The sequence below is a fragment of the Xyrauchen texanus genome, chromosome 17 (assembly GCF_025860055.1).
Source record: "Xyrauchen texanus isolate HMW12.3.18 chromosome 17, RBS_HiC_50CHRs, whole genome shotgun sequence".
Lineage (NCBI taxonomy): Eukaryota > Metazoa > Chordata > Actinopteri > Cypriniformes > Catostomidae > Xyrauchen > Xyrauchen texanus.
This window is the reverse complement of record NC_068292.1, coordinates 33,267,480-33,279,486: the sequence shown is the minus strand read 5'-3', so window position 1 is coordinate 33,279,486 and position 12,007 is coordinate 33,267,480. Positions and strand designations below refer to the sequence as shown.

Here is a 12,007-nt window from a genome sequence, read left to right as displayed (position 1 = left end):
GGAAATTATAGGCTGTTTACTTTCTGAAATGCAAACTTCAAAACTTTTGAGTCTGTCTGTCTGTCTGTCTATCTATCTATCACTCTCTCTCTCTCTTTAAGAAAACATGGTCATTAATCAGAGACCAGTCTCACAAAATTTCCCTTGCAAATAAGGACCATCAAATTTTGCTCTCCGTGTACTTCATTTGCATGAAAAATCAACATTCTATTTGTTTCCAACTCTGCTTAAAATATACTGCCAACAACATAGGAAAAAGGATCTTGCCTATGCATATGGCAAAAATCATGCTGCCTCTTTAAACAAAAAACAGAGTAACACAAGTATGTTTCAGGTTTTGTACAATAAGTTCAACAGACTGTTGGCAGAACCAGTTTACATTTGGCTACCTGAGAAGCTCTACCATGTAAAGCACAAAATCAGCACTTCTAAGAGAATGTGCAGGAAAGTGCAATTTTAGCACAGGAAATAAGACTGGTAAGATCTGGTGAGCCTTTCCAAAGCCGCAGCCCTTTCCAAATACCAGACTTCATAAAGATGAAGAACACTCCCTAACTAGAGGAGAGTAGAATCATGCTGACAGAGCGCAATCCAGTGTCTTTTTCCAAAGCCCACTTAAAACATGGGAGAAAGCCAGAGTAAAGGGGTTCAAAAACGGACTTTCAATTAGTGGTCGACTGATATATCGCAGAGGCCGATAAATTGGCCGATGGCGATAATGAAAAAAGGTCAGAATTTTTAAGTGGGCTTTGTAAATAATTTGTTTTAAAACATTTTCCCGTTTTACCGATTTGTTTCTTGAGGGCACCGAAAATCACCTGCTTGCATGTGAAGTGACTGAGACATGAAAACGACCAGTCGTGGTTTGTTTTGTTGTTACGTGCCAAAGTGTTACTACAATAATAGACCGGTGTGCAATGCAGTCTCGTTTAAATGGTCCGCATATAAGAGCAGCGACAGAACTGAATGATAATGTTAAATTGTTCGCCTGTTTCATTCTCCCTCTCTCTCCTCAAGAGTTCCCTGTAACTTTTAACTGTCTTGTCTAATGATAAAAATGCAAATATCAAGAAAACGAATATCATATATACCATCTGCAAATATGGTTATAAATATCTCGTTTAAACAGATTCACAAACCACACAAAAATCCAGTGTTTTCTTCTCATCAAGCGTTAATCTAATATCTTCCTCTGAAGTGCCTATTCTATCAGCCAGAATCAAAACTTCAGGATTAGGATCAAAAGTTCCTTTCATTCACATATCATGATGGTCTATCCTGTGACAATCCAAACAGGCGATCCAGGCCATTGAAACTGTCAGGAGTTTGCTGCTGCTCGTGCTGGATCTGCATGAGCGCATGAGTGCAATTTCAAGGCTGTGTCGAAAACTGTAAAATGCTGCCTCCGTAGGCTGTATACGGAGGTAGGATTAAAATAAGGTGCTTTTCAAAGTGCTTGGAGACCAGTTTCCATATGAGTTCCATTCATTCAAAACAGATGTCAGTTAAGCCATTAACTGATTAGGCATCAAGGAAGCAATTCAGCTGCCTACGTTTTCAGATGAAGAAAAAGCGGAAAACACTTCACATGTGCTATAAGTAAATGTCTTATTCACTACGCACTGTATGTACAATTAATTTGATTCTGTATTTTTTGAGTAAGTGCAATTGCTAATGTGGTCATGCCATCCATGGTTGCTGGACTACAGTGTGTACTGTTATTTCCTTCCTTCTTATATATTAACTATTTCTTCATGTGCAAATAAAATACAAAAATGTTATGACTAAACAGAAATCTGAAGAAATTGTTATCTACCATTTAACTCTTTCCCCGCCAAACACGGAATTTTCCGTGTTTTATGAAAAAACACTTCCCCGCCAAACACGGAATTTTCTGGGTTTCCGTGTTTTAGGTGTTATACGGTAAGGAAGACCCCTCCGCATGTTTTGAAAGAGTACGCAACTCTTTGATCAAAGAAACAGACTGCGATCGTCTCAAACATGAAGAAGTGGAGTATTGAGAAGCTCAAAATATCAGACATAAACATGCCTTTTTATCAGCTTTTTGTCTGAAATGTTGTTTTTTGACAAAACCGACCTCTGTTCAAGTCGCAATAAAAAAAGAACAAATGAAGATAAAATAAAATCGGTTTTTTTGCCTAAAAGCAGAGGCTCAGATCTTTATTGTGATATATAGCATCTTCATATATTCATGGAAGAAAATATTCTGCGGGCCATTAAAGTTTAGCGAAAATCGTCAAAAACCCTGGCGGTGGCTGGCAACTTTTTTTTAAAAACGCTGGCGGGGAAAGAGTTAATATACAATCTTTTTTTGTTTTGTGTGAAATTGAGTAAATATAGTACTAAATAAGAATTTATCATTTTTTTTAGCAATTTTATATTTGTTATTTAATATATTAAATTGTGAGAATTATCAGCATTGTATCGGCCAATGGCTACCCTGCTCTCTGGATATCGGTATCGGCCATTAAAAAACCCATATTGGTCAACCACTACTTTCAATATGTGGAGTTGTATCTTACATAACTTTGGCCTGGCTGCTGTGGCTAGACTGCCGACACTGGCACTGGAATATTGATTTTAACCTTTTCAAGAGTAGGGTCTAAATTCCTCTGCACTGCCCCCGGAGTGAGTTATTTTTGCACGTGACACTGCACAGCTGGTAGAGGGGGGCAGAGTGTAGATGAGGAATTCTTTTTTGAATTATTTTGTAATTTTTTTATTTCTTGTCATAAAAAATACTGTATATCATATAGTAAATGTGAACAAATGGGTTATGTCTGCTGTACTGTTTTTGTTTTATCTTTTTCGTTTTTATAGCTGTAAAAAACGAATGAACAAATAATGTCAGCGTCCGGTTTGCCTGTATGCACTGTTTGACTTCTAAGACATTGTGTGTGTGTGTGTGCGCTGATGTAAACAGACTGGGCTGCGTGCATGGATAATTGTGCTCGATCAGCATGCTTTCAATGTGAGTGCACGAGTTTTAAACTGTTATCGTGGTTCTTTTGTGATAGTTTGGCTGTCTCTTTCAAAAAAACAAATGTATTATATGCCAGAAAAGACTGTTTGAGTTGAAATGAAAACCACAGCTGCACCTAATCAGTAGACGTGGCTGCGTGCATGGGAAGATCGCGTTTTATGATGACTGTGAATCTACAAGCTGTGAACTGTTTTCGTGGTACTTCGGTGACAATTTGACTGTTTGTTACATAAAATAAACATATTATGTGTGAAAAGACTCTTTGAGTATTTCTTTTTTGATGAATGACAACCTCTACTAATGTAAAAAAAATGGCAGCACGCATTGGAGGAAGATCACGTTTGATGTATTGAATGTGCGTATAAGAGCTGTAAACGTTTTATAATGGTACTTTGGTGATGAGTTGGATGTACTCTATGTATATAAAATAAACTTATACTGTGGTTTAAAAGACTGTATGAGTAACTGTTTGAGCGAATATAAATAACAGATGCTTGACCAGTGCAGCCTGTATAGGCGCAACAGCTTGAAACATAACTGGCTGTTGCAAATAAACATGTGTGATGCTACTCTGCGAAGCCCAGTTATTAATGGTACTTATGAAAGTGTTAATGTAAAATGAGTCATAGATGGGAAAACCAGGCATGAGTCACGTCACGCATGTTTATAATGATGTTCCATTGTGTGTTTAGGATCATGTGAAAAAATAACCAATTTTCCTTAAGGATGTCTGTCAAGACAGGGCAAGCTATATTTTGTTTATATTTGTACAAAGAAGTTGGTCAGAATGAGTAATTCAGTGTTCTCCCAGCACAGGGTTAAATAACCAAATAAGCGCAAAATGAATTGCGTAAATGACTGAATAGGTTTTTCATGGAACAGAACATTAAAATTTCACACTGATTACAGCTTATCATTTGGATTAAGCAAATCATTTAATTTTCCTTTTACAGATTAAGGTTAACACTACCTTTCTGCTTTGTTTTCGTGTGTTTTTTCATATAATGCATCACTGAATGTGAACACTGAAACTTAAAATTGAAAGACCAAAATCAGAATTTTAGAAAACTGAAATTAAAACCTTTAACTCACTTTATCCAACATCGGCACATATCTGCTTTGTAATTTGCAACAAAGTCTTTCCTTTTCACAAGAGAATCACTGTATAATGGGACTGTATAATTTGGAATTTACATCTAAACTTTTCCCCATTGGCTGCTATGTAATTAGCATAATGGACACTTACCCATATCTGCGCCTCCTGGATCTGGATCGGGAGCTGCTCTTTGATTTAGAGCGGGAGCGAGAATCCGTATGGGATCTGGATCTGGAGGCCGATCGAGAGCGAGACTTGGAGTGTGATTTTTGTGTCTTTGTCATTGTTGCCTGTGGTCTCTCTCATATGTGCCTGTAATGAAATGTAGTTTCAAATGAAATTTGCTTAAAGCAGATTGTAATCTAGTTTATATTTCTTTGCTTTCTTCATTCTCATCACCATATACCCAACCAACTACATTTACATGCTTTTTCGTGCGCAATCAAATTGCGCAGTACGTCAACTGATAGAGCCTTGCACTTGCGTTGCAAAGGACAGAGGTACAAGTCCTGAAGAGCATGTTAGTCAACACATGAGCCAAAAGTGGCATAGAAGCAACACAAAATGACATGTTTTCTTTAGCAATCGTGTCTGTCATTTCACATTTGCTTTTTATGACACTATTGGTTAGGTTTCAGGTTTAGGGTAGGGAGGTGGGTTTTGTTCATTTCAAACTCAAGTATTAACCTTAAAGGGGTCATGGTATGAGGAATAAAATTTGTATTGATATTCTGACATATAAGAGGTAATTGTACTAGAAAAACATACTGTAAAGTTTAGAACTCCAAGCATCTTCTCCAGTCCAAAAATAGCATTTATTGTTTCCACCCTGCAAAAACCACTCATTTTGAAATCGTCTACGTTTTCTTTTAATCAGTGCAAACAGTAAAGTTAGGTCCCCAGATGTTGTTGTGTGCCTGGTTGTGGGAACATTTTTATCTCTGCATAGCCTTCTAAAGGATCACAAAGTTTGGAATAAGTGACTAATTCAAATGAAGTTCCTGAAATGTTTAGCCCTAACCTCATTGGTCCCTAGCCCTAAAGCCCATCCTTACTACTGCCCCTAAACATAAGGATAATAGGGAGTCAAAATTCGGCACTACACTAGTGAGTAAAAAGTGTGATTGTAATGTTTCATCTGCCTGTGTTTGTTTGATATGTAAGGAATTGTATAGTCAGTCGTTTTTATAGTTTTGAGCTCTTTTGAAGCTCTTTCGAAGTCCATTTCCACCTCAACTGACCAATCACGTTCAGCAGTGACCAATCACTTTTTCGCTTTAGAGCAAATGCTGAAATACAGAACCACAGATGTTTACCACTGTCGTATGTCCGCTACTCTGCCTCACACAAACTTACATGAGGATAATGATACAGTGTTATAGTGGTCTCAAAGCGGTTCTGTTCTCGATGCACATTAAATTAATTCCATCTCATGCTTTGATTGTGTATTATATACAGAACAGTTGTGATCTGAGTGCGGCTCGGTTTGTGTGCTTCGCTAACAAATTATATTATTAAATTGCTACAGATTTACCTCATTTGCATAATTCCAAATATGAGCACAAAGCTGTTGTCACATCTGCTGGTAACACAGAAACAACACAGTGTTCTTTCAAAATAAGGCTTGATAAAATAATTAGGCTTCTGCTAAAATAAAGGCTTGAAACTGTATTGCAATGTTTGTGCTAAATTATTACAGAAATATATTATTATTGTATATTACTATTGTGTATTAAAATATAATAATAATGTTAAAAATAAAGAATGGATCTTAAAAGAGGACTCAAGTGTGAACACCCTACAGTGTAACATTAAATGGCAGTAAAGCATGGGAAAACACAACTTAATTTTGGTCAAAAGGAATAATCTACAGTTTGTAAAGTTTGTTTTAACACCTTGTTCAACATCAGACCTACTGTTTCAAGTAATTTTATGTTTTTTTTGTTCTTTAAGAATTGATAGCTAAACAATGGCAATTGTATTTTAATTTTTTGTGTGTGCAAAACAATCATTATTCTCATTTTCACCATTATCGTGCAGCCCTAATCTGTGGAACTTTCACCTCGGAACAGCCAGGATACACAAAAGGAGCCACGTAATATAAAACTGCAAAAATGTCACCACAGGCACTTTCATTAGATCAGGCACATAATGCACAACCATGAAATGCTGTTTGTTCTTAGCCTCCCAGACTAATGGGCTAATAATTACTTTGACAAATGAGCAAATATTAAGCTGTCACTTAGCTGATCCATCTGTACTGTTGATATAAGATAAGGATCTCAAAAATGAAAATGCAAATAGACCATTAATTATTGCTTGACATCCTAGACTTTCCCTTGGCCCTGCTAGTGACAAAACAAGTCTCACAAGTCTGGTATTGTTCTGATCCAATAATCCTCCTAAAATATGATGCACCGTTCACCCTGCCATTCCAAAGAATTATTTGTGGACTAAGAGCAGCCCTTCATCTTTGAGGCTCATCAGAAGTAGCTTTGGAAACAGGAAATTGCAGAGTGAATGCTTGAGCTGCAATATCGTTGTGTATCACATGTTAGTCTGAGAAGATCCTTCATGCTATTTTCTTACTGAAATGGACCTAAGCCTCTTTTATAGCCTATTTTATTCTTTTCGACTGCTTGTTGGTTTAGGCCAGCAGTCCATCATTTCCTGCAGCCTCTAGACATTCAGAATGTTGGCTTACTGTGCAAAGTTCCTAAGCTGGATTCAAGGATGCACTTTACTTCATTATGGAAGAGCGAACTGTTTTAAAAATGTCATAAGTATAACAGATTTCTGAAAATGAATTCAGGAGCATGCCTGTACAAAACTCGTTGCCATGATGCTATGGGTGTTCTTAGTTGTCAGAACAGTGCAGTTGTCTTCTTGATAAAGTTTTTGGAGTGGTCATTTGTGTGTTGCTATGCTCTAACAACAGTGTGTTGCTAGGTGGATGTTAGGGTATTCTAAGTGGTTGCTAGGTAGTTGCTTCCTGGCCCAAGTTAAAAAAGCCTATTATTGTAAATCTATGTTTTTTTTTTGTTTTTGTTTTTTTTCATTTTATTGTCTGCCAGACAAAAATCGGATGTATCATTCAGATACCCTCCTGAGACCTGAGCGTGACTACAGTGTGCATTTTCCATTTCCCTTTTTCATTTGTAACTTGTAACCCCTAATAAACATGCAAAACAAATTATTTTTTTTTGAAGAGCAACAGTTTTCACTCATATGGCGAAAGCGGGACTAAGTTGTGAAATTTTAAATAATACCAAGCTATTTTTATTTTTTCAAATGTTTTATGATGTTACCAGAAATGTTAATTATTCATGTTTTTGAGATGTTACAGATGTTACAGCTGATTTTCTGTAAAGCTGCATATTAGGAAAAGAACAAATAAAAAACAAAACAAATAAAAATTATTTGACTTGATTTGACTTTTATGTTACAATGTTTTTTCTACTTTGGCAGCAAAATCTCATTGTTCTCTCTTTGTGCAGTTAAACCAGGGGTGCCCAATACGTTGATCGCGATCTACCAGTCGATCGCAAAGGCAATGCTGGTAGATCGCACAAAATGTAAATGTACTTTCGATAAATTTTTATAAAAATAAATATATTCAGAGTAATGGCCAGCATCATCCAATCACTGCCAACTAGGTTAAAATTTAATTTAGCATAATAAATTCTAAATCTATGTACTGATTACCATTGTACCATGTCTGCCAACCATGTTAAGTGGTCCAAATATCATCAGCAGTCTGAAACTGAACTTTTGACTTTTTGAAGTTATAGGCTGTATAGGAAAGCACTCGGATGCTCTCTTCCTCCCTATTTAGTGAATGACTTAATCTCCAGTGTGCTGTCTGATACACTGGTCTCAATATGATAAGAAATGCACCTTATTTTCATCCAAACTCCATATAAAGCCTCTGAAAGCAAACATTTTCTGATTTTGGATGAACCCAATGAGTGGTGGTGGCGGCATAGTGGCTAAAGCACAGGGCTGTTAATCAGAAGGTTGCTGGTTCGAACCCCACGGCCACCACCATTGTGTCCTTGAGCAAGGCACTTAACTCCAGGTTGCTCCGGGGGGATTGTCCCTGTAATAAGTGCACTGTAAGTCCCTTTGGATAAAAGTGTCTGCCAAATGCATAAATGTAAATGTTCTCAATGTGATAATGCACAGTGAATATAGGATTTCTAAGGAAAAATAGTCCTATAGTCCATATCCAGTCATTGTGTTTAACAGTGTGCTGTTTTAGGATAAATCAATGGAATTTTCATTCTTTGGACTCAAACAGGTTTCAATGTAAAAACTTTGTGAGGTTTCTTACCAGATGTAGTTTTGTTGGCATTTGTCCAAAAGACAAACCCCACTAAGATTGGCGTCATGTTGTTTTGTCACATGCATCGGTGCGTCAAAAGATTAACCATTTCATGACAGCCCAGAGGGTCTTGAACTGAGTTTGTTGGTTTAAATTAAATAAAATTATGTTTAACCTATAGCAAAGACAAAAACACAGTCCACACATGAGGATGTGGGGTCGCATAAGGATACCGTATATGCCAAAGTTTTCTAATATAAACTGATATTATAAAACTATATAATATGTGTTTCTCTGACTATGAGGAATATCAGTTTAGTGTCATGCCAAAACTTAAGATGTTCAATGTTTAACGGCTTCTCGTTTTCAGAGCCTGTCTTTAGAGATGAGAAAACCTTTAGTGTCATGTGTCTATGATAGAAATTACAGGCAAATTACAATGCCAATGGATGGTTTAACTGAAAACAACATACTGTAGGTACCCTTCTGCAACTGAAGTTTCAGAAGTCTGATTGACTCATCATGAGGGTGGAGGGGTAGGATTCATTTGTGACACATTTATAACAGGCTAATGAATGCATCATTGCAGGGGGTAGAAAGAGAGTGGGATCAATTTCAAAACATGGAATCATTATATTAAAGAAGAACAGCTGTCTCCTAATAGCTGATCCTGAATTGTCCCTTAGGGATCAATCAAGTATATATATATATATATATATATATATATATATATATATATATATATATATATATATGTATCTATCGATCTATCTGTCTATCTGAGAGTGGAGTATGTTCCATAGCCTAATCAACTGGATTTGCTGTCTAAAAATGCCCATGCCAAACATATCAGGTGATCATACCCTTGTACTGTCATTAAGTACACAAATTCACTCACACAGATGCCTCCTAAAAGTGACAGCTGCAGCTCAAACTTCCTCACCTGTTCAATAAAGGGGGGAAGTTGATGTAAACAAGGGTACAACCTGATACGACCACAATGTGCCCCCAACACTAAATCAACTGCTCTACTGAGATCACAGAAGACACACCAGCAGCCACAATCCCATTTGTTATCTTTATTAGCCAATGAAATAACATTTCAACCCCTTATCAAATGCCATAGCAGCTGACACTCTTCGTAAGATTTTACAGATGTAGGAAAACCTCTTTGAAGGTTCCAAAATAATGTATTGTGGGGTCTACAGCTTCACAAATGTGTATTGATTGTGCTGTTTCAATCTCTTCAGCAATTCTATAAATAAATGTAGATTGAGAAGTATGGATCCATGACATCAGATCTAAGATGCTCCATAGTTTTAAGTCTTATTACTGCATTATCATTTAAGTGATTGTCTTACATAACTTTACTGCAAAATAAATTTGTGAAATTTTGAAGATTTAGGAAAGCCATGACCTGAGGCCTCTTGACAAATATCAAGCCAACACTAGCCTAATATCAATGGTATATTAAAAGCATTGGGCATTCTAGGAAGATGCTGATGTCAACAAGACCACAAATAGTCCTGCAGGAAAAAAGTAGCAGTTGTGTGGAAAGATTGTGCATGTCATGCAGTATCATTCCCATCAATCAGAAATTGATGTAAATTATTACAATTTTAACACAGCCCCTGTTTTTGTACATTATAAAGCATAAATACCACAAATAATGTTTACACTGTTTGAAAAATCTATGAAAATATCGTGAGACAATCTGTTTTGATTAAAGACACATAAAAGAAGTCTTCGAAGTAAACCTGTAGTCTAAAATGTTATTGATCGTCCTTGCTCCAGTGTAGTAAATTGAATTGGTGCAATTATTGAGGCGCACGTCATAATATAATTGAAATGTATCACAAGTAATGCTTTCTGTTTTCTGTCCAGAAAAAAAGCACTTACCTATGTTTCGATGTAGTCCAGGGTTCAATGCTTTCAAACTGAACAGGACAGTTTGCTTCATTAGCTACCGCCGATGGTTTCCTTTGTTTTTGAAACAAACTCATTCGTTATGTTTAAAATAATTATTTAATTCATTCCGACGGTAAAGACAGCAATATCCATCTGACTTCATGTGAATTATCCGCATTCAATTTGTTGCAGTCGTGCATTAAAAATACAAACGTTAGAATGAACTAGTTACCATTTTAATTCAAATGGCAAATGTGTTATTTAAGTCGTAACCAAACTCATTACCGGTGAATAAGCTGAAATTTTGAAGTCTAACCATGGTGAAGGGGTTTTATGGGCTTGCAGTCACCGACCGGAGGTGTAACAGGGTGACTGTGCGATGCTGACGGGCTGGGAGTCGATTCAAAAAAAGAATCGATTCTTTGTTTCCCGAACGTTGGGGATTGAGAGTCGGTTCCAAAATATCTGGAATCGAACAGAGGCAGCCAAGAAACTACAGGCTGCACAAGGTACGTTTTGCATTTCCCCTGTAAATCAAATACGCGTCGACAGCTAGCCCCGCCTCTAAATGAGTTATTGGAACAGGCTCACTGCCTCCCTTAGACAAAATAAAAAGATCTTAAAGAGTTTAGAATAAATGTGAAGACCATTTTTATTGTTATTTAGTGATATTCAAGAAATGAGCTGTAATTTCTATTCAATTAATTATTGCTTGCTGGCAATAATTTTTGGAATGTGCATTAATTATTCTAGCCTAATTATTCACTTTATTTTCTTCTTATTATTAATTGTTTATTGCATTCATTCTGGACAATGTCCCTGTAAATACTGGAAATAAATATAATGCAAGGCTCAAGGGTTAAGGCACGTCACCCTGACACTGGTGTCATGTTTGCTTTTGCAAGACAAATATTTTACCATGTGTGCTTGAACAACAAAATAAGATCAACCCATGGAGGAGATGTGTAGCGCTGTTACAACATCTGACAACTTGACAAGTCTACATGTAAAGTTGTAAATTAATAATTTCTAAAATGTTGATATACTTTTGTTTTTGCAAGGGGGAAAAAAGTAAAAGTTGTGAAATTTTCTTAAACATTGTTTGACCATTCTCTGTTGTGGTTGATAGTATCGCAATAGTGTTTGTAGTGGTTAATGGTTTGAAAGAGATGACCACATTTTTTTTTTAGATAATTTTTTCATACAACCAGCCACAAGTTGACTGTGTATATATGAGAAATTACTAAAGAATACACAGTAAAGGGGGCCTGGGTATCTCAGTGAGTATTGATGCTGACTACCAACCCTGGAGTCGTGAGTTTGAATCCAGGGTGTGCTGATTGACGCCAGGTCACCTAACAACCAAATTGGCCCGGTTGCTAGGGAGGGTAGAGTCACATGAGGTAACCTAGATTAGTGCTCACGATTAGTGTTTCTCGCTCTCAATGGGAGGCATGGTAAGTTGTTTGTGGATCGCGGAGAGTAGCATGAGTCTCCACATGCTGGGAGTCTACGCGGTGTCATGCAAAATGAGCCACGTGATAAGATGTGTGGATTGATGACCTCAGAAGTGCAGGAAACTGAGACTTGTCTTCTGCCACCCGGATTGAGGTGATTAACCCTGCCACCTCGAGGACCTACTAAGTAGTGGGAATTGGGCATTCCATATTGGCGA

The 12,007-nt window shown here is 36.9% G+C and overlaps 1 protein-coding gene across 3 annotated transcripts in view; it reads right to left on the bottom strand.

Annotated features, from left to right (window-relative positions):
* The window catches only part of LOC127658170 (thyroid hormone receptor-associated protein 3-like), a 22,740-nt gene extending 12,056 nt beyond the window's left edge, over nucleotides 1-10,684 (bottom strand). For all 3 annotated transcript variants that reach the window (XM_052147311.1, XM_052147312.1, XM_052147313.1), the window contains exons 1-2: nucleotides 10,324-10,684; nucleotides 4,251-4,412 (exon numbers count right to left, since the gene is read on the bottom strand). In XM_052147311.1, coding sequence (XP_052003271.1) covers nucleotides 4,251-4,384 — 134 coding nt within the window. In that variant the 5' untranslated portion in view covers nucleotides 4,385-4,412; nucleotides 10,324-10,684. The remainder of the gene's footprint in view (nucleotides 1-4,250; nucleotides 4,413-10,323) is intronic.
* Nucleotides 10,685-12,007: the final 1,323 nt, after the last annotated feature.